At 40.0% G+C, this 27,834-nt stretch overlaps 1 protein-coding gene across 4 annotated transcripts in view; it reads right to left on the bottom strand.

Annotated features, from left to right (window-relative positions):
- ctif (CBP80/20-dependent translation initiation factor) overlaps positions 1-27,834 on the bottom strand; it is a 58,899-nt gene that overhangs the window by 28,224 nt on the left and 2,841 nt on the right. For 3 of the 4 annotated variants that reach the window (XM_028601429.1, XM_028601431.1, XM_028601430.1), the window contains exons 2-7: positions 17,890-18,124; positions 17,551-17,622; positions 15,197-15,319; positions 14,239-14,309; positions 10,636-10,740; positions 10,382-10,460 (exon numbers count right to left, since the gene is read on the bottom strand). In XM_028601429.1, coding sequence (XP_028457230.1) covers positions 10,382-10,460; positions 10,636-10,740; positions 14,239-14,309; positions 15,197-15,319; positions 17,551-17,622; positions 17,890-18,066 — 627 coding nt within the window. In that variant the 5' untranslated portion in view covers positions 18,067-18,124. Of the gene's footprint in view, positions 1-10,381; positions 10,461-10,635; positions 10,741-14,238; positions 14,310-15,196; positions 15,320-15,978; positions 16,059-17,550; positions 17,623-17,889; positions 18,125-27,834 lie in introns of those variants that run through there. The other variant, XM_028601432.1, reaches the window with a different exon arrangement.

The raw sequence follows: 27,834 nt of genomic DNA, 5'->3' as shown, positions 1-27,834 counted from the left end.
TATTGACATCACACCTCAGGTAGTTATTATAGCTAGGAGTTAAAGTAAGAGGCAAGTGGATATTTATTGCCTAGCTTCAACAATATCAATGAAGGGTTGCCAAGGCTTACAAAATGTTTCAACGGAACCACTGAATGTAAATCTGAGTTTTTCCAGTTTTAGGTGCTGCATAACGTCTTTGATCAATAAGTGAAAGTGAGAGGTTGTGCCTGTTTTCAGTTCAGTAGAATTAATTTGCACACTAGAAGGGTTATGAATCTTGCTACCGAAAGAGTGTGTCGTGTAAGAGGACTGTCCTCGCCAAGTACTCCGGGTTTAACCGTGTGTCCCAGAATATTAGACAAAGTTTTACATTTTGAGTCCCAGAAACTGGATAACTTTGGGCCCAACCAGAAGATGTGCCCAGTAGAGGCAGGAAATATCCTAAACTGGTCACATAGAGGATTTATATTAGGGTACATTTTAGATAGCTTGACCTTTGAAAGATGGAAACGATGCAACACCTTGAACTATATCAGACAATGCCTGGCACATAAACACACCGAGTGCACACCCCTCTGTGCCCCCATCAACTGTTCCTCCGTTAATCCAATGCTCAAGTTGTTCTCGCAAGCAGATTTCAGAAAATGTAGGGATGTATCAAATTCATTGGAAATATAGTTATAGATATACAATATCAACCCCCTAGACAAAGGATCCACAGAAAACAAAGAATCCACCTGGGTGCTATTAGGTGCACTAGGGAAGGTAGTCGTTGTTGATCTAATTACGAATTTTTAAAAATCGGTTTGAGTAATCCATCAATATTTAAAAAAAAAAAAATAGAAAGTTGTCACACCTCTATGATTTTATCCTAAATCTCAACAATTACAAGGTAAACAATGGAATTACCACATTAGCGCTACAAAGTAATCTACAAACGATGTGTGTTTGCACGTATTTGATGGCCATTGCCAAGCAGGATCCTGGAAGAGTCTGAAAGGAAAGGCCATAGAGGAGATTAAAGAGTAGATGAAAGGGGATGGATCTGGATGTTTTTTGTTGGAAAAAAAAGACAGTTTTCACAGTGTGATTCACTAAAAGCTGGACGAGAAGAACAGAATAAAAATGCAAGAAGAAAATGACTGGACCTGTCAACACAGAGGGAAAAGCTTTGCATGTGCTTGTTGAGGGATTTACAACTAGTGATGAATGACTTCAGATTCCTGACAGTTGAATACATTTCATTTTTTTCATCCAGGTCTATTATATCCTTGAGATAGTTGGGGATGAAGGAGTGGGTGGTGTTAGTTATCAGAAGAGTTAGTTAGAAGATTCTTTCTAATTTTGAAGGCAGGGCTAAAAAGTGATTTCTTCTAACCAAAGCCCATGCTAAAAGGTGGCAACTTTAGTTATAGTACAAATATTTCGTATTAAATAGATGTTTTAGACATGGACCGCAACAGCATTTGAATAACTAAACATAACATAACTAAAAATAACTAAACAAGGTGTACTGCAATAGTGTCTGTCTGGAAATGTATTTGTGTGTCTATTTTGCAAACAGGTGGAGCCTTGCGTTTCTGTAAAGCATGAGCATCAAGAGCAAGTCGCAACAGCAAGCCTTCAGTCACACAGTGTGCCAACAGCTCAATAAAACTAAAACACAAATCGTACACAAATTTTACAACCTTGATTGGGGTGTGGGTTTTGTGTGTGCACTGTGTTATGTGCTTGGGTGTGCGTGTCTGCCTTGAGAGGAAGTTGACGCACTGCATAGCATTCCAGGGATCAAATCACTGGGAGAGGTTACTTGGGCTGCTAACAGAGAAGATGAGTCCTTTTTAACAATCACTCCATGTCACCACGTAGCCCCTAAGCAACAACATATCTTCTTTGAAAGTAATGTATGATTTAGCTTTTAAAGTTTTATGACTTACCCCGGTAGAATTTAAAAAGGTTTAATGTTTTTCCGAGGGTTTTGCCAGAAGGGTCATTGACCTGGGTCAGATACTATTGTCGATCCATTCATAACAATGACGTTGCTTTAGCGTGAAAGGGGGATAAGTAACAAGGAAGGAAAGTAAGGAAATGAGAAAAGCGAACAGAGGTGGAAATGTGAAGAATAGAAATGTTGAATAACGATTATAGAACTTTCTCTGCAATAGCATAGAAAATGAAGTGCACGTCTTCCTGCCCCTTCTAGTGTGCGACAATTCTGGTATGATGCTCATTCAGCCCATCCATTGTTTCTCTCAGCTTATTTATGTTGCGAGGGCCCTCGGCCAAAAGCAATAAATTTGAAACTGCCCCAGGGGTGGCATTACAGGACAGCTTGTTGAGAGCAGAAGAGAGAGACTGCAAGTATGAAAACAAGAAAGACTGTAAATACAAGATAGCAAGCACGTAAAATACTGAGAGGGAAGCAGAAATACTTAGGCTGAACTAATTTGGACATTTTGCCCAATTACCAAGGCTGAAGGAATAACGTGGCATTTATGTAACCTCAGATTTGTTTTTCTATTTTCTGTGTGCATATGAAAATTAGCTTTAGCTATTCGGTTTTCTTTATATGTTTGTAACTGTGATAACATGTATTTTATGTATTATTAGACAGAGCTGCATATATCAATAACTATAAGTGTTTTAAAAGGCAATTTAAAGCTGCACCAAGTGAAAACATTTTCAATTCTACTATACTATACTTCTGACTGTGTAGATCTTGTCATTGTCTAAATTTTTTGAAAGGTATATCCGATAAACTGGCAAATCAGTGTGCTGCAAAATATTTAATTGCTGCAATTTTGAGTGCAGGTCAAAACAGATTCCTTAGTAAATATCGCCAGCATGCTTTGCTTGCATTTTAGTGTGCTAAAACAGAATTTACCTGACATGTTACGCTCTCTGATTTTGTTCCCAACAATGACTCAAATCTGAACTGTGTTGAATTTAAAATCATTAAAAGTGACATTTTAGGATTCATCAGCAGTACGGGGGACTGTAATAAATTCTGTTAATATTTTTTGGGTGATCACTTTCTTTTTATTCATAATAATAATAATCGTCAAATTTCCCAGCGGGGATGAATAAAGTATCTTCTATCTATCTAATAATTAACATTAACTAATGAAAGAAATGTGGGTTCCTACAATGAGAATTAAGGGACAGGACGTGCTACACCATAGATATTGGCACTGACACACGTCTGCTGTGATCCTGTGAGAGTCTAGCTCTCTAATGTCAGAAATCAAGTTAACATTTAGGATTTAGAATTGTTTTTCCTGCAGCTAAAGATTTGCTCCCTGTTTCATGATCCCTACTTTAGGCCTTTCATGTAACTTACTCTGCAGCTGATGCCTGCCAAATGTGCCAAAAGAATAGGTTTAAAGCTGCCACAGTCAGGTACGGTGGGTGATCGGTGATAAGAGGAAAAGATGTGAGGTCCTGACATCCGTGTCTCATTTAATAAGTGATCTGAGGCCGGAGCCACAGCAGACCACCGACAGATAGACAGGCACATCAAAGAACTTGGGGGTTGAGCTACAGGAGGAGATGGAGCCACTGTGGGATCAAGTGACCCTATAGAAATATAATCATGTGCAGCAGCAGGTTTCACATGCTTATAGCTCGGTTATAGACACAGACAAAAAAAAAAAAAATCATATGTGCTCTCTTTGTTACATTACATTGACAGCCACCATCTTCTCTGCAGGATCAAACCTGATGCTTTTGTGCATGGTCGGGTTTGCATTACATTTGTGAAGATCGACTATTTATGACCCCTATTCTTGTTGGCTGCTCCGTACAGGGATTTTACAACTATATTATCACCATAAATTGACACTGTGGGCAGCACTGAACCTATCATGAACACATACTAGGGATAGAAAATGAATTTAATTATGGCACAGGCTGGAGGTTACCTTGTTTCTTGGGATTTAGCAGAGCAGTAATATGCAAAATATATAAATCAGTTCAAAGAGGGGAGGGTGGAGAACAAATGGGAATGAAATTCAGTTATCCTTCTTTTCGGCCTTGTTATTCCCCAACTGTTTTACAATGTGCATTTCATTATTATGCACTTGTAATAGAAAACTTTGGTTAATCTTATTAATCATGTGTACATATGCATGTCATTCAGATGTGATAAATTTAACAGAGGAAGTCACTCGTGCACAATTATTGAAAATCTCTGTGGAATGAATTACAAACTCCCAAGGTACCCTTACATAAAAGCTTATGTATATTCTCAAGTGTTTCTCCCATGATTGAGGCCAGAGCAGAACATTACAGTTTACAGTGGTGATTAAGCCAGTATGTGTGCGGTTAATAGAGTGTAAGAGCCAAGCAGCAGTAGGACCAGGAACAATAGCAGGAAGAGACCACAGGGAGGGGGCTGCCGGCCATCATGACCCCATGGATATTGTTCTGCTGCCCACCAACATTTTGAAGGATGATGAGAAGAGGAGGGAGGGGGGATAGAGCATAATGATGGTGGTCAGAAGAGAACAGGAAAAAGGAAACAGCAAATAGGAAGAACCAAAGGGAGACGAGGTAAAAGATGATAGAAGAGACGTGCAGAAGACAAATGAGTGTGTTTGAGATGAACAGAAACATACAGGAACAGTAAATGTGTGTGAGTAAATACTATGAGTGGAATACATCGCTCCAACAAACTGAGAGCTGAGAGACAGACCGCCCAAAAAGCCCACCCGCTCCCAATGTCCCTTCTCAGCTGGAGTCCTGCTCTGCAGCACGTACACTTCCAGGCGGAGGGGCCAACCAGTCTGTGATATCTCAGCTCCAGACTCCTGCTTTGTTCCCCTGCTGAACTACTTTGTTAACGGACCAGAGACCGGATGTCTCCTAAATGACTAGCCGCTTTCTCCCTCTCTGCTCGGTATACTCTTAACCTTATGTTCGTCCTCTGGTGCCCCTTGTCACTGACAATGTGGAAGCAATACACAATTTAAAATGTATAGTATATACTTGTATCCTGCTACAACTCAAATTACATCACTGGAAAACTGGTTTAGTATTGCCGTGTAAAAGGGATGGTTTAACATTTTGTGAAATACTCTTTTTCGCTTTCTTGCCAAGAGTTAAGATGAGTCTGTACAGTAAATATGATGCTACAGCCAAACTATGGCTAGCTTAGTTTAGCATAAAGCTGGACACAGGGGGAAACAGCTAGCCTAACTCTATCCAAAGCTTAAAAAAATTCACTTACCATTCTCACTAATAAACACATTATTTAAACTGTGAGTGAGTGATAGATTCCTGAAGTGGAGAGTGTTTTTATGATGTGAGTGAATTAATGCTTTTATGTATTATTGTGTATATATTTTATGAACTTTTGTAAGTATAACATCAACCTGTCCAGGGACTGCGGGTGGAAATTAGCATTTTTTTGCTATAACCTGACACATGACATCTCTTCTTTTATAGACTAATGTTTTTTGTGCATTGTCCCTAATCAAATAAAGAAATAATAATGTTGGTTTCTCTGTACGAAAACAGCTATTTCTACGTTTGGACAGAGCCAGGCTAGCTGTTTCCCCCTATTTCCAGTCTTTATGCTAAGCTCAGCTAACAAGCTGCTGGCTGAAGCATTAGATTTAGTATACAGATATGAGAGAGGTATCCATTTTCAATCTAACACTTGGCAAGAAAGTGAATAAGCGTATTTTACCAAAATGTCAAACTATTCCTTTAACACACCATATGCTGTAAACAACATTGCTTTCAGCTATAACCAAGCTGAGGTTGTCCCTCATGGATACTGCCTGGACTGCTGGCAACAACAAGCTGACATGATCTTGGCAGCCAATAAATTACCTCACGGGAAAGAACATCAGGTCAAAACAGTCATACAGAAACAGAAGCACCCACTCTATTTCAGATGAGAAAACTCCCACAGGTGAGAGTGTTATGATCAAATACAAAATGTTATCAAAATGGGTCAAGAGAGATGTGTGTGCATCACCTTTAACACATACTCCAACAAAAAGCTGTGGATGTGTGGATAAGCAGACGTTTGCTGATATTATTCAGGTACAGTAAGAACACCCACATGTACCCACACACATGAGTTATGGCTGTCACAACACCGAGGATCGTGCTGACATGATCATGATGATGATGCCAAACACCATGGGAGTGAGATCGAGTGCTGTACAGTATGTGTCATGAAGGAGGGAACGGTGAAGGGGATATAAAAAAAAAAATCTCCAGGGGAAAGTATTGCTTAAATTTGCCAGTTAATTCTGTACTTTTGAGAGCGCATATTTTGAGTCATTTCAAGCTAAAAGCTTCTCCAAGCTTAGGATTTTCTGATTTCTCTATATCACTAAAAATAAATATATTTAGTTTAAGATTGTTGGTCAGAGACAAAAATTTGATTATGTCACCTTAGGCTTTTAGTAAATCATGGTGGGCATTTTTCACAATTTGTTTAAAGTTCAATAGACTAAATTAATCTTTACATGTTTAATTCATCAGAAATCTGTTTATTATTGTGTATACTACATGTTTCATCATTTAATATCTGTAACACTATCTATGTAATATCTGGCACATATATTATATGTATATAATACTATATAATATATAATATTTCATATTCATTCAAAAAATGTTAACATTATCTGTAAACTCTTACATTATGTCTTAAAACAGTGAGAAATAATGTATGTCGCTTCTCACAACTGTGTTGACTGTGATGTTTAAATGAAATCAAAATTATTCATGCTTGTGCTCTGGAATGCCCTGGCCTATCAACATTTCATAGTTTTTTTTTTAATCCTTGATCCCATAAGGTTTCATATGATCATCTTAGATTTTGTACTGTATGGTTTATTTCTGTGGAACTGGTTTTCTGACTTGTTTACTTTACTGCTACTTTATGTTATCCTATTACTGTATCTTTGTTTTAATTGTTCATTTTGAATAAATAATTTTTAGAACATTGTTTTTACAAAGTATTATATAAATAAACTAAATTTGTATTATTCAGTAACATTTTAAATTGTGCACTATTGCGGTTTGATGTTATCCAGAATCCATGTGATACCTGGCATGAATCCACAGATCAAATACTGTCTCTCTGACCCCTGAATGCTTGAGTAATTACAACCTAACGCTAGACGTGAAGGCAGTTATTGTATGTGCAGGTTGACATTCCACAGAGGCCAGTAAAGGTGCAGCAGAAACCCAGGGCAAAAGGAGGAAGCCCTTTCTCACAGTTACTCACACGCCCACACACACAAACGAGATGTTTTCCACATCCCAGGGCTATTTGTAAGTCTATTCCGACTCCTGGAAAGGGGAGGTGAATGTTGGCAGGAAGTGTGAAACGTAGATGGTGACTTTGGATGATGCAGCCCTGCCAAACAGTAACAGAAGGTGGTGACAAAAGAAAAGAGACGTGCCGTTTTTGCCCGGATGATAATGTTTATGATTAACAAATATTATCTTCTTTGGGGAAAAAAAAAAAAAAACTGTAAAAATATACAGTGCACATGTAAAAAGCTTTGACCACGAGCCAGTGTTGGAAGCAGTACAAATACAATAATATAAAAATACTCCACTGCGAAGTATAAAAGTACTGAAGTATAGACAGTTAAATGTACTTAAAGTATAACAATTTTATTAGGAGTGTTCCTGCAGTTAAATGTGCCATGTGACTGATTTATGATATATTACATTATTCGACTAATCAATGTGTAAGTAAGATTTTACAGTAGTAGTCTGTCGAGGTGGAGCTGGTTTTAACTACTTTATAAAGAGTAAGGTAGTTTAATCCAGTGGTCGGAGGATACATTTAAGGGGTCTAGAGATGATTAATGTGGTTGAAAAGAAGAAGAATGAAGTTGTGATACACAAATGTAATTTTCCAATGTTCTTCTGTAAATTATTGGATCATTTAACCTCTTTAGGCCTTTAATTTAATTGAGAGGTGGTATATTATTTAGAATGTTATGTAAAATCTTACTGTGTAAAGTAACCAGTAACTAATGCTGTGAGATAAAGGTTGTACGAAAGTATACAATGGTAATAAAAATGAATAAATGAAAGTACCTCCAAATTTGTTCAGTACAGTGCTTGAGTAAATTGACTTTGTTATATTTCACCACTGCTACGAGCAAACAAGTGAGACATGACAGTCTCACTTGTTTTAATAGCAACCAATAAAAATCCCCAGATGCGTAACAAAACTGAAAGTGGCAGCAGAAAGGAGACACACACACACACACACACACACACACACACACACACACACACACACTTCCAGAGTCATTTACCACAGAGTCCCCAATTTAATAATATTTTTTTCCTATATAACACTGCTGCACAGTGCCCATATAATAAAAAATTTCTCAATTTGATACCAATACTGGTTAACAACTTAAGACATTTGACACAACACAAAAAATAATAACTTCCCCATAATCTTGATTGCAAACCATTCGACTTCAATTCAACTGAAGTTGCAGTGATTGAGGTTTCAGTGTTTTATGTCACAGTGCGGCCTCTGGAAGTGGGAAATGGAAACTTAAGTTCCCCTTACAGTTGTCTTGGGGGCAATCCCGGACCAAGGAGGGTATTGTCAGTGAATGGTCCCATTAGAACAAGAAAAAACTAAATCTAAATGTAAATCAGTGGCCTGGCATCACTGCTGCATGACTCCGCCTGATAGAGCTTTGGGATAAACTTTAAAGATCCCAGGGCACGATTCCCAGCACAGACAGAGGGTTTAAGAGAGACTGTGTGAGGATGGCTGAAGTCAGAAACAGCTAAGGAATGTGAGGGAGAGAAAATGTGGCAATCACCCCCAGCTCTGTGTCTATGACCTTGCTTTGTCCCAGTGCCCACACATATCCGATCCCAAGCTCACCAGACAAATGCAGTTGACCCCATCTTTCTTTTGGCCCTAACTGAATGAACGGAAACAGCAATTTTGGCTCGGGAGCTATATAATGAGGAAACCATTTTGGTAGCACAACTAGGCCAATCTTGGCTGAAACACTATGAGAGGCAAACCGCAGCTCGGCTACAGAAGCCAAGAGGGGAAGGAAAGAGGAAGACACTGTAGCTCAAACTTTATGAAAGATGGAAGACATTTTGGCTCAAAGAGCAGGGAAGGAAGAGAGGAGGGTGACATCGGCGACCGAGAGTGAACTCTGCCAACCCACTGAATCACAAATCACATTGGAAAACACAACCTTGAAATTGGTATACACAGCTGCTAAATTTATTCTACATATCTATTCTACATATTATGATCTACATCACTACCTAGACCACTATTTGCACTAACTGTAGATTGACTCTTCACTACATCTCAGCAGGGATATAGACTGTCTATTCATGTATATTGTGTTATTACCATATCACTTTCGCATATCCATCGACTTACTTATAACCTCATTTTGCGCCGGCTTTGTAATGCCTACTTAATCTGCACTTTATGTAGCCTATTGTATTCTGTATTCTTGTATTGAATGTGAAACTGTATGCTGTCTTGCACGCTTATGCTTTTCTTGGCCAGGTCGCCGTTGCAAATGAGAACCTGTTCTCAACGGCCTGCCTGGTTAAATAAAGGTTAAATAAAAAAATAAATAAAATAAAATTCTTGACTTATGCTAATGCCAGACACATGCACGTTAAAAAAAACCTTACCTTATAAGGTTACCTTATAAATAAATTAGGAAATTGTTTTTCTAATAAAACTTTAATTAAGTTGAGCTTAAACGCTGATGAAGAGGTTTTAAACCCACAGATAAACAGCCACTGCCTCAGAAACAACCTACTTACCACTTTTCTGTGAACATTATTGGCTCGATTGTAAATGTTGTACATCCATTTAACCAGCAGGTGTCAGTGTAAGATATTGATGCACTTTTCATGTCAGTTACAGCTTACTTCAGCATCTAACCAGCAGGTGTCACCAAATGTTTATTTATAATCAACCAGTCTCATTTATAACGTAAATGTTAATCTGTACAGACTGATCTACATGTATTAATTGTTATTAAACAGAAAAACTGATCCTACATGAATTTTCTTCTTTCTTGCAATGATGTTTCATATGCTGGTGATTTTACTATAGACCTGACTACAGCACCTCTGCTCTGGTTGGTACACCTGTTATTTTTCCATTCTGCCGACAGGGGTCGCTTTCTAACAACTAATAGATTGTTCGGTTGTAATCTTGGTGAGAGACTTTCTGTCTGCTGTTCACAGTGTCACATAAGTGTAGAAGAACTGTTTTCCAAAACTACATAATGTTGCTTGTGTAGTACCCACATTTGTATATTAAGATAATCTTACATATCAGAGTGAGAACGTCTATGTAAGAGTATTTAGTTTTACAAAGAAAGAAAAAAGAACAGTGACTTACAGAACGCAGATGGGGTAGAAACTTCTCTATGTCGTTCATGTCTATGCCGTCATCTTCCTCGAATATGTTTTTGTTCATCCTGAAAGAAAGGATGTAACCATCATCAGGGATGATAGGGGGACAGAAATGTGCTTAATTAGTGACAGAGGACAATCCAAATAACATTACTGAGACAACATTACTGAGACAATATAGAATAATCAAAACAATTCTGAGACCGAGCAGGGAAGCACCAGCAGGACCCCCCAACTTACCCCTCTCTGTCAATGTGTGGCAGGTGCTTTGGCGTTCCTCTTAAATGTTTCCTGTGGAAATGGCTGAAGTCCAGCTTCTCTGGCTGCACGTCCCAACCTGCACCTCTACAACCAGGAGACAACAAGAAAGATTGTAGGTTAGAGACAGCCAGCATCCATGCACATGCAAATCAAACAGCACATCAAAGGAAAGAGCGGAGAGATGTACAAGAGTACAAGCTGCTTTTACATTTTACACAGGAAGTAAACCTGTGTAAAAAATGTTGTGTCTGTGTATGTATGTATGTATGTATGTATGTAGGTATGTATGTTTTGTATGTTCCCTCTGTGTACTATGTGATGGACAGTGTGTCTGTATGTTTTTTGTGTTTGGGTGTACCCTTCTGTTTGTGGTATGTTGTGTGTGCTTTTATATTTGGACCTTGAGTCTGTAAACAAAGTTATTATTAAAGCACCTGAAAACCTGGTTTCAAAATCTGAATATTTTTTTCTATAACATAAACATAAGCACACACAAAACACAAATACAGAAATGTCTCGTGCTCAATAACCCAAACTGATGCAACTTTGGCAGAAAAGTACGTGTTCATGTAGGATCCCATCCTTCACAGTAAGAAGCTGAATGCGGAAATAGATTTTCAGGGCTTTCAATTTTCATAATCATCAATTCAACACTGACACTTTTTTTTTTTTTTTTTTTTTTTGCATTAACCTGGCTTTATCTGAACAGGTAATGAAGTTTCTGAGCAGGACAAGATAGCTATCTAACATGGAATTTGTTCTTGCTACCGATTTGCTTTGAATTAGACACACTAATGCTGCGTTCCAGACACAGTTTTTAGCCCGTAAGTTACGACTTCAAGTCACGACTCACGGCTCGGTAGCGTTCCAGGCAAAGTCACCACAAACCCTTCTAGCTAGCAGCTACCTAACGTTGACCTTAGCTATCTAGGTTACTTTACGTTGCCTATTTATGTCTATTTAGTTATACTTATCACTGGTAATAAACGGCGTCTGTACAGCATCAACGGGGGTCGCCATTGTTGTTTATGTGTGTGTGATGTCAAAAACTCTAACTGGGAGCACAACGATCTGGTACGAGTTCACGAGTAGTAAGTTACGGGTTTGACTGCCATTCCAGGGCACTTTGACGGGTAGAAGGTTGTGAAAACACGAGTTACGGGTTGCCTGGAATGCAGCATAAGTACCCCTTTTTCTTTGTTCCCAGAATCTCCATAGAAATTGGGCGACGTGCCTTTAAATTTAAAGCGCCATCTGATTGGAACACCTTGATTGGAACACTGGCTCACTTAGATCTATTACCTTAATTTGTTTTTTTATAAAGGCTGTCTTTAATTATCTACAATCAACCTGCACTTGCTTCTAATTTGACATGACACATGATTCTTGTTGATTCTTTTCTTCTTAGTTTCGCTGTTTTTCTCCTCAATGTGTTGGCAGCTGTTCGTGCATATACTGTAAATAGCAGCGCAATTGGGATGTATGCAAACGTATTGTGTATTTACTTGTATATATTTTATTTTTACATTTTTAGTATTGTTTATGGGGGGAGTCAGTTGGTGTTGGGAGTTGTTAGGCTTGGAAGTACTCTGTGTATGTGTGAATGTATTTTGTATTTTATATTTTTTGTATATTTGTCTTAAGGACCCCCTCGAAAATGAGATGATTCATTTCAAGGGGTTTATCCTTCTAATAAATACTCTGAATTACATTAAACACATGTCAGGTCAGGCTTTTTCTGTTAACAGCTGGTCAGAACCAGGTTCTTTTCCAGTTTCACATATTTGTACAAAATGCGATGTTGGATCTAATCTGCTTTAGTTAAGATACTCATTTCAGATTATGTGTTTAAATTAGAGATGTTCCGATACTGGTATCGGTATCGGCTCCGATACTGCCTAAAACGCTGGTATCGGTATCGGGAGGTACTGGAGTTAATGCACCGATCAGATACCACGTAATAAAGCCCTAAAGAAAATCTATGTTAAAATAGATTTATGTTCTTTTTCTGTTATAACTGACTGTCAAAGTGGATAATAAAAGAAAGTTCTGTGGCGTTCATGGTTTGTGTTTGTTCATGTTTCACAAAGATAGAAATAATATCACATCCATACAGGGATAATAGTATACAGCTGTTAAAACATAATAAAATATATGACACACTGGTATCGGATCGGTACTCGGTATTGGGCGATACACAAGTTCAGGTATCGGAATCGGTATCGGGAAGCAAAAAATGGTATCGGGCCATCTCTAGTTTAAATATGGTTTTATAGGCCCAGAAATAGACTTGCAGGGACAGAAGTTGAGTATAATGCTTAACAGTCATAGTACAAGAGAGACTGTGGGGTGGTAAGTTATTGGGGTGCAGCCACATTTAATAGAAGGCTCTATCAATCACGGACTACATGGTGCTACAATAGACTTTGGTCACCACTAGGTGAGGCTGTCTGACCAGATATTTTATTCACTAGATTTTAAAAAGAATTTCCTTTCTGCAAATTTCTCTTTATCTTTATCAGATAACATAAGTTCCATTTGGCTGACACCTTTGTCCAAAGAGACTTACTATTTTACCCATTCTGTGCATGCACATCTGGAGCAGTTTGGGATCCAGTGTCTTGCCTTCAAGGCACCTAACCCTAACCATAACCATAACCAGTGCCTCCCAAAGGTGCCACTGATAAACGTCTTGCTCAAGGTTGAGCCAAGTAACGGAGTTAAAACTCAAGCTTCAAACAACATTCTGTTTTAAGACTCTAAGCAACAGCAACATTTTTCATTCTAAGGTTGTTGCTTTCACACAGCTTTAAGAAAGGCAGAAATGACTCCCAACCAAGGTGATCACTGTCAGTTTTTATCCAATATTCAATCTATACTACACTACATCTCTGTCTGCATGGAGGGAGAATTGCTTACATCATCCACTGCTCCTTCACTGTGTGCTCAGATGTGCCAACGTGGCCGGAACTCAGGTAGCTGAGGCTGCCTTGCAGCTGTTACCATGGCAACCAGTTCTCCCTCCTGTTAAACTGATTCATTCCTCACTCATTTCCTTTTTTCTCCTCCTTTCTAAGTTAATATTAATATAATATTAATAGAATATTAACAATATTTTCAGAGGAATCAGTCGAGCCTCCAGCCTCCAAACACTGAAACAAAATACTTATCAGCACAAACTCAGTTTAGCAGTGTAGCTTAGTTAGTTTGGGATGAAGTGACAGAGCTGACTGAGCTTTTTGAATATGATGTCCCTTATAGCATTTCTTGTGTATATCTATTATTTTATACCCACAACAAACGTCAGCAGTGATCTGGGTCTTTAAGACAAAAGCTGGAAAAATACCGTCTCAGGCTTACCGGGAGAAAGCTAATCAATATTTAGGAAACAGCAGACCTCAAATTAAGAAATAGAGCTGTAAGAAGGAAGTCAAAGACAATGAAAAGACTGTTACAAAGCATGAGAGCAAAAAAGGCAAAAGTCTCAGTGTGTGTCATATGACCCTCCAGAAACTAAGGCTGGAATTCAGACCCAGTAGGCAGTACAACATATTAGATTTTTTTAAACAGCGAGGGACCTACCCGCGTGAGTCCATTGTGTTGGCAGCCCATATGTCTGTCCCCAGGATGTCAAAGGAGCCCATGTTCCCATTCTGTCCCGACAACACACAAGGAAAATATTTTCAGGATGACTACAAAACACGTTTTTGCCAAACCATCACATACCAAGCTCAATTAGCTTGAATTTAACATTTATAAACTGGTGCATCATTTTTTTAATTAAAAAGAAATATGATTTTTTTTAGAAGGCTCTAAATTCAATGCATGTAGTATTTTTTAGAAAAAAATTAATATATGTATGGTATCTATGCACCTACAGTTGTCCTTCAGTGTATTTATTGTGTATCCCACAAACTTAGTACCGCACTTCCAGAAAGTTAGGAAACTTAAAAGAGAATGATCAAATTAGAGGCCAATATATCTGGACTTTAAGTCCCCAGTATGGGTCAGCCCTAAAAATGTTGGATCTTACACTTCCCATAATGCAACTCAATACTGTCTGTTAGGGCTGGGCAATATATCGATATTATATCTAGATATCGTCTTAGATTTTGGATATCGTAATATCATGATATGACATAAGTGTTGTCTTTTACTGGTTTTAATGGCTGCATTACAGTAAAGTGATGTACTTTTCTGAACTTACCAGACTGTTCTAGCTATCTATTATTTGCCTTTTCCCCACTTAGACATTATATCCACATTACTGATGATTATTTATCTAAAATCTAAGTGTGAAGATATTTTGTTAAAGCACCAATTGTCAACCCAAGAATATCACCGCAATATCAATATCAAGGTATTTGGTAAAAAATATCGTGATATCTGATTTTCTCCCTATAGCCCAGCCCTAGCGTCTGTCATTAGACCCTCCTTGCCTGCCCATGACGTTCCAACTCCACATACCCAGTTTGTAACACTGGTTAGGAACACTGGAATGTGGTGGCACTAAGACAGCAGACAAACACACAAACTGTACCTTGGCAGGGCCTGTGAACTGGTTGTTTCTGCCTCTGCTGCCGGAGCGTGAGCCAGATCCTGGTCTAGACCCTGAACTGGGCCGGGAACCTGTACTGCCGTTACTGCTGTGTTCCCACTCGTCCTGCGGAGATGAGAAAGGGAATGAAATTTGAAAAAGGTATTCTGTTTTATTCAAAATGATATGTGTTTACTTTTCTGTCAAAGTTAATCACAGTGGGGAACACAGAAGAAACCACAGCTACAACAAAATAAGTCAGCAACAGTTTTATATTTGAGTAAAACTGAATCAAAGTCCATAGCAGCTGGGCAGAGGTATGTGTCCATATACAGAAATGCCTTTAATGTGCATTGTCCTTATACACAAATGAAATAAACTGTATGGGTTTTGTCACGTGAGGCCAGTGTGCCATTTCACCTGCTTTTACACTTGTTTTGTGTAACAGCAACCTGTATTGTATTATATTGCTTAACAAAACATTCAACACAGAGAACAGCGCAGAACTGCACTTGTTGAGCTGAGAAAACAGCTCCCATTTCTGTCACCACATGTTTATTTCAGTTTCTGATTGTTGGTAGTTGTTTTAGAGTTTCGGTCTACTCTGCATGGGAGAATATACCACAAGGGCATCAAAACTCTAGTTTCATTGCCAAGTCTTGGACATTTTCCTTCTAGAAGCTAAATGGGAAAAATCAACTCCCTATTTATACTGCACTCAAAATGCAGTGACAGGAATTTGATGTATCGATATACTGACAATTAAATATTAGTCCCTTTTTTACCTCTATCACTCTGTTCTCTTTGAATCTATCACCCATGTTGCTTCACCACTCACTTCCTGGTGAATCATACCAATGAATCTCTGGGGAGCAACACACACACACACACACACACACACACACACACACACACACACACACACACACACACACACACACACACACACACACACACACACACACACACACACACACACACACACACACACACACACACACACACACACACACACACACACACACACACACACACACACACACACACACACACAATTAATTAATGTAGAATTATTAAATTACTGGCTCTAGCCTCACAGTATCTCATGTTAGTCATTAAGAGCATACCTTGTCTCCGGCAACCACAAGCAAGCAAAAGAGTTGTGGACCGCTTACGGCTCGTGTTAGTCTCCTCTAATCATACACTTGAGCAGCTGACAGAGAGGGAAAGACTAACCTGAACATAGAGAACTCAGAGCGGAGCAAACCTACGCTTTAATAATCAAAGCGACGCTCCAGTAACCATGAGGGTCTATATGAGCACAGAAGGAGACAACATCAACATGGAAGTGGCCGTAGAATTAGAACTGTAGTGGAGGGTCAACACACGTAACCGCTGTTTAGTCACCTCTAATATTCTAAAATAGTGTTTATGCATATTTTGCACACGTTTACGGGAGAAAACAAGGCCTAGCAGGCCCGGGAGTCAGGTTATGGAGGGAACTAATTCTGAGAAGGCAGAGAACCTGTTAAGCTCAAACTTTAAGTTTTTTTAAGTCAATATCAGACTGGGGTCCATCTTTCCTTTCATTACGGCCCTTGTGATCGATGGTAGGATACAGCTAACCCAAACATTTTATTCCACTATAGCCCTTGAGTAGAATATGAATATGCTATGCAAAACTAGACTGTGAATGATTATTCAATGCATTAATTAAAGGCAGGGTTGGTAACTATTTCCAATATACACTTTATTTTTATATATATTGTTGGAAATGGTCTTTATAATGTGCTCTGAAAAAGGATAAAGATCGGTCATCTGTAGCTGCTGTTCTCCTGTAAAAACGCCCACCTATCACCAATCACTGCCTTGCGGTCTGCTTGGAAAGAACCAATGAAATGCCTCCTTGCCCCGCAGCGTGTACTCTACCCCTCCCGTGTACGAGCCTGAGCTCAATGCGTTTTGTCGCCGCATTGCTAACAGCAGACGCGTTTTAGACATTCGGTATGATAATATTAGGGGTTTGCTTACCGGTGAATGACACATGAAGTAAAATTGCGGGTTAGACAGAGCCCCGAGAAAATGCTACTTCCAAATCTTGCTAGCTTTTCAACATCATCCCCAAAGCTGTGAAATAAGCAGAACCCACACACACACACACACACACACACACACACACACACACACACACACACACACACACACACACACACACACACACACACACACACACACACACACACACACACACACACACACACACACACACACACACACACACACACACACACACACACACACACACACACACACACACACACACACACACACACACACACACACACTTACACACTTACTGGCTTGGTTGAGCCTCTCCCCCGTGAAGACGTCCAGCTGCCATCTTTCTTGTTGTTACAGTCATCGGTCCACTGGTGGAGAGAAGGTACACAAATGTAAAGTAAAAGTAAGTTTATCTGGCGTTTTTCTTCCAGCTGCAGTGTTTGGTGGATGTACCTCCACATTTGTCTCCATTTGCATTAATCACAACAGTAGAGGCAGCTGTTTTGATGCAGGCTGTACCCCACCAGCACGTTTTGGAAGACCCAAGCCAGAGACACTACTACAAATAACCACTACTGCTAACAGATACGGGACTATTTAGAGAATGCCATCCATTCATGTAATAAGGCTCTGACCTGTGGCACCTTGACACCGTTGTCCAAGTCCAAGTCTCCATCTGCCTTGTCTCCCAGAAGCCCCTGCACCTGGTACTCCAGCACATAGCTGTCGATGAAACGCTCCAGCTCTTCTATCTCTTGTGAGCGTGTGCTTCCAGCCTCAGACGATGCAGATGCAACTGAAGAATTCTCCATGACAACCAGTGCTGTGACGGTTGGAAGGGGAGGAGGGGAAGGGAAGGAGGAAAGTGACCTGTGGATAGAGGAAGAGAAAGATACAGAGAGAGGAGTAAGCTAAAAACTCAACAAGGAGCTTCCATGTTGTGTGGCTAATAATCTATCTAGAGCATACATCCTGTGATTAGAAGGCTGGCTTGTGTGTACAATAAGACCAACATCAAAACAACGACATGAATATCAACAACATGCTGAGTATAGTGCCAGTACAGCTGAAGCAAATAATACATTTGTTTGACAACAATTTATTGCCAACTATTTTAATATTCAGTTAATTGTTTTAATCATTTTTAAAGCAAAAACACCAAATATTCTCCAGATCCAGCTTCTGAAATGTGATGGTTTTATACTTTTGTTTACCATATATGACAGTAAACTGAATGTACTTGGGTTTTCAGACTGTTGGCTCGATAAAAAAACTATTTGAAAAGATATAGGAAGAGGAAAATATGACAGGAATATTTCAAAATGAGAATAACAGTTAGTTGCAGCACTAAGTAGTACCAGCAATAACAATATGCATTTCTCTCACCTTGATCCCCCGCAACTTCCCAACACTCAAAGAAGGCACATAACCTCACTGCTGTCAACAAACATCTACATGTATGCACTCCTTGTTCCCACAGTGTCCAACAGCAAGACTGCCCTAGAGTGGACTCTACAGCAGGCCCAGGTTGTTGTTTCACTCCGATTACATCAAATCCACCTTTTGAAAAACCTCTGATTCATCACTGCAAATGTCTTTGTCCAAACTCTCTTTGGCATCAGCATTCATTCACCTCTCCATGTCCATTTACCCATTTCTTTTTCCACCTCTTCCTTGCTGTCTGTCTTGTGTGTCTGTCTTGTGTGTGTGTGTGTGTGTGCGTTAGACCCGTGGCCAACAGGGAAGCAGCTTTCTGCCTGGCTGTCTATTGCTACTAAGCTCCTTTACATCATGGCTTGATCACCAGCCATGCAAATAGGATTTATTGCCCTGGGGCACGCAGAATGGTATCTGCTAAACCCTGGGGACTCACTGGGGAACCCTGTGCATTTGCAGTGACCAGTCAGTCAGACAAAGTTCAAACCTATTGTTTTGGTTCTGGGCTATGGGGCTATCTAATTCCATGAGGAGTGCTTTATCCTAAATACTCTCTTTAGTCTATTTTACATCACATCTCAACTCACCTACTGCGGCACTGTGTAGTAACTTATCAAACAACAACCACAACAACATAACACAGTAAAGACTGAGATCACACCAACTATTTCAACATACAAAATAATTCATCTTTTTTCTCCTTTTTTGACTACCAATAACAGCTACTGAGTTAGTATTGACAAGCATTACCAAGAGGGAAATGCCCAATTAGAGGATCAGACCTCAGGGCCAACTATAGGACAGCACCCCTGTTGAGCAAGAGACTGGAACTCGGAACCTCTTGCTTAAGGATGGTGAGTCTCTGTACTCGTCACTACCTGCTGCTTTTGTTTATGTACATTTAGGACTAATGCTTTAATCTCTGCATACTATGTAGTAGTGTCAACATGTCCTAATCTGACCTACTGTAGTATCAGAGTCTAATCCTCACATGTCAGTAGTGTAATCTAACCCATACATTAATACCAAGGCTTTGATTAGCCTGGAGATTTTTTAAAAACATTAGTTGTGCTTCATGTGGTTGACGTTGAACAGTGATGGCATTTGGTTATGAGGATCGGGAGATCAACTTGCATCTTCTGCCGACTCTGCTAACCTGGGCAAGCTATCCAGCTGGCCGGTCAAGTTTTCAATGTAAACACAAAGAAAAGGTGGAGAAAATGAGTTTAAGCTAGCAAGACCATCTCTGCAGCCATCTCATGACTACGAGTGCCTCATCAGAGAAGGGGACTCACCAGTTGCCTGTTAATTCTGCTGGCCTGGTCTGTAAACATCAGAGTTAACACAGGAAAAAGTGAAGCTGGCTATTAGCTACAACCTATGGTTACCATTTCCATCTCTACATCAGAGGGGGCACCCGTGCCAAGCATGGAGGAATTGAACACTGAATGTGACTTTTCTGCTGGGCATCCTGCTAGCCGGTGTGCAGGCGTCGGACTGCGAGCTGGATGACCTCTGTGCTTTCGTCAGTTTCCAGCAGAATGTTGAGAATGAGTTGAGTCTTCATGGATGTTTGAGCTGAAATTGACTGATTTGTAGCCAGAAGGCTAAAGAGGCATCAGTGCTCGGACCAGCTGCCTTGCAGACATTTCTTAACCTCAGGAAATTACAACAGCGTACAGAAACATGTGATGCATAACCCTCGTAGGCTCCTGTATATGTGCTTGCACATGCTGTACATGTATAGGCATGCACATACAAGTATAAGCACTTACATTTGCACTACTTAATTATTCCTACTGTTGCCTCATATATCGATATAATACCAAATTATATATGAGGTAAGGTTGTAGGGGCATTGGCCTTGGATTTTCATCTCAGTTCAAAATTTCAACTGTTCTGTTGTGAATATAGCAGAGCTCCATTAATTACTACACAGTTTAAATGAATGAAGAAGCATTCAGTAATTGTAGTCTGGCAGTTTGCAGCACTAGGTTCGATGCATTTTGGTAATGGTTGCAGCTCAGTCAGATGTCCTACTCTTGTCCTTGACATGTAGTATAGAATTACTGCCCGAGGGGAAGCGGCTGCCAATAGCTATTGACCCATCTGTTAATACAACTCATTGAGTTCTCCTTCTTTTTGTAGCTATGATTTATTTGTATTTCTGCATCTGTGTGATTATTTTCATAGTAGTTCATGTGCTTGCTGTGTAGCAAGACAAACAAATCACAAGGCTTGTAACATTATAGTCACCCCCAAATAACATCAGCATTAATATCCAAAGTAAACACTGGTTCTGTGTCTTTATCTTGGACATGACTCAAATCTCTTTTTATCCTGCTGTGTTTTATTACCACTCCAAATCTGCTTTTAAAGAAGTGGTGGTTACATTTGCTTTGCTTCCACAGTGGGGTTATCGTTCAGCTTAACAACAATAACATCAATGTTCTTCAGGTGGAGGAGAAACAAGTTTTACCTTTACATTATAACATTATAATATTCCTAAGGTGGCACAAATATGCTCATTTGAGAGTCAACAACACAAACTACCCTCATCCCTGTAGGGTGCAAGAGAGAGGCAGAGGTTGTGGTTGTGACTAAAGCAAAGATTTCATCTCACACAGGCATAGAAAAACAAAGGGCAGGCTGGTGGACTTCTGATCTTTGAATGAACAGAAAAACTGGCTCTGCAAGGTCAGGAGCACAAATAGCGTCGCAAGGAGTCTCACATACACAAGACTTTAAGACAAAGCAATGATATGGGCTCTCACATTACAAAAGGCACTGATGCAAATGATGACGGGAAGCATAAGCATTCAAAAAAACGGGTTGCATTTTAACTTAGCAGTAGGCCCAAATAAATTCTGAGCCTAGGCCTCCACACTCACACACACAAGGAGTTAGGGCTGCAAATAAACAATTATTTTCTTATTGATTGATCTCTTGATTATTGTGCGCCAATTTTACACACCAAAGCCTTTTTACAGGTCTTGGGGGTACTACAGCATGTGTAGAAAAAGATGTATAAAGCCCTTTAAGTTGCATAACTTAAGTCAGCGTCATTGGGACAGAACCTTGAAAATGTAGCTACTAGCAAAACACACCCGAATCTCTGACCATACTGTCTGTATTTTGGATGCAAGGTTTTTTGACAAGGAGGAAGAGTGTGTGGGATAAAAAAAAAAAAAAAAAAAGATGACAATCCTGGTTCTGCTGCATTGATTTTGATACCTTTTATTTATTTATTTTTAAACTGCCCCATTGGGAGTCCAACAAAAGCTATAGCAATGCTAAATCGGTGACGTTCATCAATTAGTTGTTTGGCCAATTAAATGTCAGAGAATAGATAAGAGCCCATCACAATTTCACATTGCCCAATTCCTTGTTTAGTTCAATCATTAGTCCAAAACCAAAAAATATTTAGTGCTGACCAAGAAAGAGAGTCGGTCAGACTGACGATGGTTGCGCCTGATGAAGTAGTATGTTGCAGTGGGCATTGATTGATTGCACTGAAAAAAAATGTCATGTGGGTTGTCTGTGGGTTGTAGCATTGGCCTGTTTGTAGTAACATGGGAGAGTATCAGATCCCCCACCCCCCTTTCTATCTTTGTCTGTGTCCCACGCTCCTTCCCCTTCTCAAACTACATCTTTCAGTCCCACATATCCTGACTTCCCCCTGCTCCTTCCTGTCTCCACCCTTTCGCTCTCCCTCCCTCAATTCTACCAGCTGTTCCAACAAACTGCCTGCCACACTTTTAGCTTCATTGTTGTGCTGCTGTGGCTAAAAGAACTGGCATCGTCCACACGTACCAAAACGATCTTTTTTTTTTTTTTTACCCGTCTTCCCTGTTGCGTCCAAACGAATACATTTGTAAATTACTCAACGCGCTACTTCATATTCCAGGCCTGTGGAATTTCTGCTACAGAAATTCACCCAAAAACGGAGAAGAAGAGCATAGACACTTCCACTTCCTCATCATGACTAGACTACAACATTCTCTTAATACATCCATGGACTATAATAACTTTCACCACTGCTCATTTTATAAAGGTCGCCACAAGAAAACCTGTCATTGTTTACACTATATAATGTGCTGTTGGATTGCTTTTTATTTTGCAATTCTGTCTGCCATCGGATATGATTGCAGCGCGCTAGCAGCAAGCTAACGTTAGCGCGCTAACGTTAGCTCTGCTAGCTAACATCGGCAGTCAAACAAACATCAATGAGCCAATGTCTTTTTGATAATCTACACGTTTTTCTTGCAGTAGCCTTTCTACAATAAGCCGTGGTAAAAGTTGCTATAATCCGTTCAAGGAGTTGATAAGCAGACAGATTAGCTAGCTAGATGATAAATTGTCTACTTCCACTTTATAAACAGCTAACTATAGCAGCTAGCGTTGTCGCTGCTGGAGTGGTCAGCTACTTTAGCGATGTTTAACGTTAGCTACATAACGTGAGCAATATATCTTGTGTAGAATCTAGGACCGGCAGAGGGAAGTGTCAGGGAGCAGAGACAAAGTATTTAGATGAAGTGAGCTCGTTTGACCATGGAGATGGGATATGCTCGCTTAGCTTCACCGCAGTTGTGTGTGTCAGTGGCCGTGAGGGTGTAAAAGAGGTCGAGGGGCGTGGATGACATCATTGATACGAACGTATGCGGTTTTGCCATCCAAACGAAGCCAAAAGGGAGCAGTTTTCGAATTTTGTCACCCTGGGACCAGTTTTCAAAAAAGTGCGTTTTCAGGCAGTGCGCTTAGAGGATTCGTTTGGACGACCGGCCCAAACGATGCTAAACATACGTTTGCATCAAAAAGTGTCTCCATGTGGATGGCCCCTGAGAGTATCCAACACACTTCATCAAGGTTTACTTCTATTCTTCTAAAATTTCTTGTTCAGGCAACACCATGTCATCTTCTCCATGCTTATTAAATACAGTAGTTTGTTTGTGTTAAAACCTTATGTATGTTCTAGTAAGTTGAACACAGTATAATTAAAAAGAGCGCTATAACTGTAGCAGCCACAATAACCATACATTTGAGTCATCACCTCTCTATAACTGTTTCAACAAAGACTAAACATTATAAACTTCATGATAGGGCTCGGCAATATATCAATATTATGTCGATATCGTGATATGAGACTAGATGTCTTAGATTTTGGATATTGTAATATGGTGCATAAGTGTTGTCTCTTCCTGGTTTTACAAGCTGCATTACAGTAAAATTATGTCATTTTGTGAACTTACCAGACTGTTCTAGCTGTTCTATTATTTGCCTTTACCCACTTAGTCATTAAATCCACATTACAGATGATTATATATCAAAAATCGAAATTGTAAAAATATTTTGTGAAAGTGCGAATTGTCAACCCTACAATATCGACATTGAGGTATTGGGTCAAAAATATTGTGATATTTGATTTTCTCCGTATCGCCCAGCCCTACTTCATGACCGGATTTATTGCAAGGCTGTTGCATTAGTTTTAGATCTGTGTACTTAAGAAACTGGCAGCTGTGTGTATTTGAGCTGCTGAACTATTCAGAGATGTGAGCAGGGATTCAGAGGTCAGAAAACCGGGCAAAGGAAATACAGAGAAGGTAATTGAGTGAAATGAATGGTGGACTAAAACTAGGATACCTGTCACAGCCAGTGACTCTACAGGCCACCAGCAGAGAAAGATCCAGACAGTAAAATGCAAAGCAGCATGTACTACAGTAAAACCAAGCTGAAGACTGCTTGGAGCCCAGCGCCATCCAAACTGATACTGAATTGGCCAGGCAGACACAGCATGGCACTGGACAGCACATTGTTTCTTTGTTTGAGAGGAAGAGACAAATGCCAATCTACACCATCCACACTTGATGATAGGATAAATCTCCGAACAGCCGATAGTAGATTGATTACATGCAAAGAGAAACAATTGTGATCATAATATATTGTGCAATGTCCCTCCCTGCTCAACTGATCTTGTCTGATACATGCATGTAAAAGGGAAAAACATACTTTCAAATTATGAAGTTATCTTTACTTTTAAAACTAAACAGTGTAGTTCAGAAGGCATGGTAATATGGTGAATTTACACATTCCCAGGACCACTGAATGAGAGGTGTTGAATACGTATCACCAAGTGATACAAGCACAACCCTAATTGGGGTCACACTTATTTCTCAAAATGTACTGATTTCAGTACAATATTAGAAGAGTATTCCCTAATTTCATACCTAATCTGCAACATAAAGCATAACAACTATGTAAACTATTATACCCAGGGGTCCACAGTAGTCTTCTAACATATCCTACTGGTTGTATCACGGCATAGTAAAACAAGCACTGAGCTACCAGTGAATTGCAGCCTTTGATATGGTTACACAACAACCAAATAGTAAGAACCATAATCCACACAACCCAAACAGAGCAGAACATGAGACCTAGTCTCCCCAGTGGGAGTCCAAGTCCATGTTCTCACCACATGCAGCGAGAGCTGCTAATTCGCCTATTCTGGTCTACTACCAACTGGCTGGCTTAACAAACTAGCACTTGGGTTTAAATATAATTTTGCATAGTCTATTTTTGAGAGGTTAGATGGAGAAACAAAGAGATTTTGCTTCACGATTTGCAAAAAGAAAAAAGAAAAAAAAAGGGGCTGCTGTGACTTTATTTATATAATGTACACTATGTGTGCATATGGATGCATGAAGGTTGGCTGTATGGAAAATTAAGTGCCACAGCGAAAAAAAGAACCTTTCCAAAGTTTTGTTTAAATTTCAGCAAGTGTGTGACTGCAGATGCCCAATTTTCTATGGTGTTTACTCCTCTTTCACAATACCAGCCTTTTTAGCACAGCTCCAAGAGTAGGCGGTACACATACAGTATAATACATGCAAAACTCAGCTAGAAGAGCAATAGTAGCCTTCAAAATGAGTCAGTTGCCTCCCATTCACTGTAACAAGCTGCTGTGAGTAAATGTGTTTACTCATACAGTTTGAGCGGACTGACCTGAATCTAGAAGAACAAACCAGTAGAAGATAGCCTGCACATGCCACAGAGGGGGGTCCAAGGGTATGTGTGTGTACACCTAAAACAATAGCCCCATTGTCCCCCTATGCCCCTGTAGTGACCTAATGGGAGAGCATTAGGGATGTGCAGTACTGTGGGACTGTAGGCCAACAATGCTCTTCTGTCCAGATCCACACACACAAATACAGAGTCCTGGCAAACAAGTGAGGGTGTGTTATTCAGCTCACCGGCTTGACAACATGTATGGAGTGTAGGTAGAAGTTCTGAGGCCTCAAAGCTGAATGACAACAAAAGCGAAAAGAGAGGCAACAAAGGTTAGTCGACAACTAAAGGCCTTCTGCTCTTATCTTTAAGCCACCACCTGCTATCTCCCTTTCTTCATTGTCTTTTCCCACTCACTCATCCATACATTTCAGGCAATGTAATAAGCAGCAGTTCCCACTGAAATGAGGCTACATTTGAGCTACGCAGGCTGAGTCAGGGTTTTCCAGTTTACTGCAGGCTACTCTTACTCTCTCCGTAACATGCAGCTGTGTGCGTGCTACTCCACATATTTTAAAACACTACTCCATTTCTTAGCATTAGCTTTAACATGAGGCATACAGGTCCATGCTGCTACTCACATGAAGCCCTGGCATTATTATGTGTTACTGTTACTTTGTTTTTTTCCTTTTCTAACACTGTTTGACCTCTGAGGGCGGAGTTCACCACCTCAATCACTCACCACATCGCAGTTGTATGTGCTGGGACTGCAGATCATTGGGGTGATGACACTGCACTGACTCTGCTTAGATGATCTAAATGAAGCTGTATTTTCAGGCCAAGTTTAAAGGAGCCCTATTATATAGCATTTTCATGTATACATTTGTATTTTGGGTTTCTACTAGAACATGTTTACATACTTTAATGTTCAAAAAACACTTCATTTTTTTTTCATACTGCCCATGGCTGCTGCACCTGTATTCACCGTCCGTCTGAGACACTCTGTTGGAGCTTCTTTCTCTTTGAGCCCCCCTCCCGAAAAGGCCCAGCCTGCTCCGATTGATCAGCGTTTCCGCATCTCCCTATCAATGCTTCGCTGTTGCTGTCTCAGTGCAACGGAGTATATAGCGCGACTTTTCTTTTTACTGTGTCAAAACACCAATAAAGGCTTCTAAACAAAATATTACACAACCGGACAGTAATGTGACCTGAAATTGGGGAGAAATTAACAACATTTCCAGCCAAGATAACAGCTTTCCCTGGCGTTAGCAAGCAGCTAGCCTACTTGTAGTTAGAAATGGATTGTAATAGAATATAGCATTACTTTCTACCATCAAAAATTGCAGACAAAGGCTTTTAAACCAAATACTATCCAACCGGACATGTTTCAGTAGTAATGTGACCCAAATTTGGAGAGGGAGTTAGATTTTTAAGTGTCATGTGACACGTGCCAGTGGCATGTACTTCCGTATGCCAATATTACGTGCCATATGCCATTTCAGACTGATGTCATGAAGTGGCGTATGTATGACACACATTATACAATTCGTATGCCATTATTGGCGTGTTACCAAGACGCATACTCGTTTTTTAGCGTGTTTATCAACGCCGTTTGGCCTCCATTGACTTACATTACCTTGCAATTGCGTGTGAATTGACGTCGTAGCGAGTAGTATGAAAGGGCAAAAATCTGCGTAGGGAGATTGGTCAGGGATGAGGATGGGTCAAACACAGGATTTTCACCCAGGAGAGCGGGGATCGCGCCCCGCATGTGACTTTGTGTCCCGCAAGTGATGTTTCTTTTCCATGTTTTTTTTTCCCCCTAAACCCAACCCCGTTGTTCTTTTCCTAAACCCAACCAAACCCCGTTCTTCTTTTCCTAATCCCAACCATTTCTTCTTTTCCTGAACCCAACCCGGGTGCGACGTAGCCTCGCGATAACACCTAGCCTCACAATAACACGCCACTTGGCTTTAGGAAAGTGGCACATGCAAGGACATGCCACTTCCGGTTGCCACATGCCACAAATCTAACTGCTACTGCAAATTTGGGGAGAAATTAACAACATTGGCAGCCAAGATTACAGCATTTGCCTGACTTAGCATATAGCTTCATCTGACAATGTAAACACTGCAGTAACG

Source organism: Perca flavescens, chromosome 16 (genome assembly GCF_004354835.1).
Source record: "Perca flavescens isolate YP-PL-M2 chromosome 16, PFLA_1.0, whole genome shotgun sequence".
Classification (NCBI taxonomy): Eukaryota; Metazoa; Chordata; class Actinopteri; order Perciformes; family Percidae; genus Perca; species Perca flavescens.
This window is presented reverse-complemented; position numbering and strand designations above follow the sequence as displayed.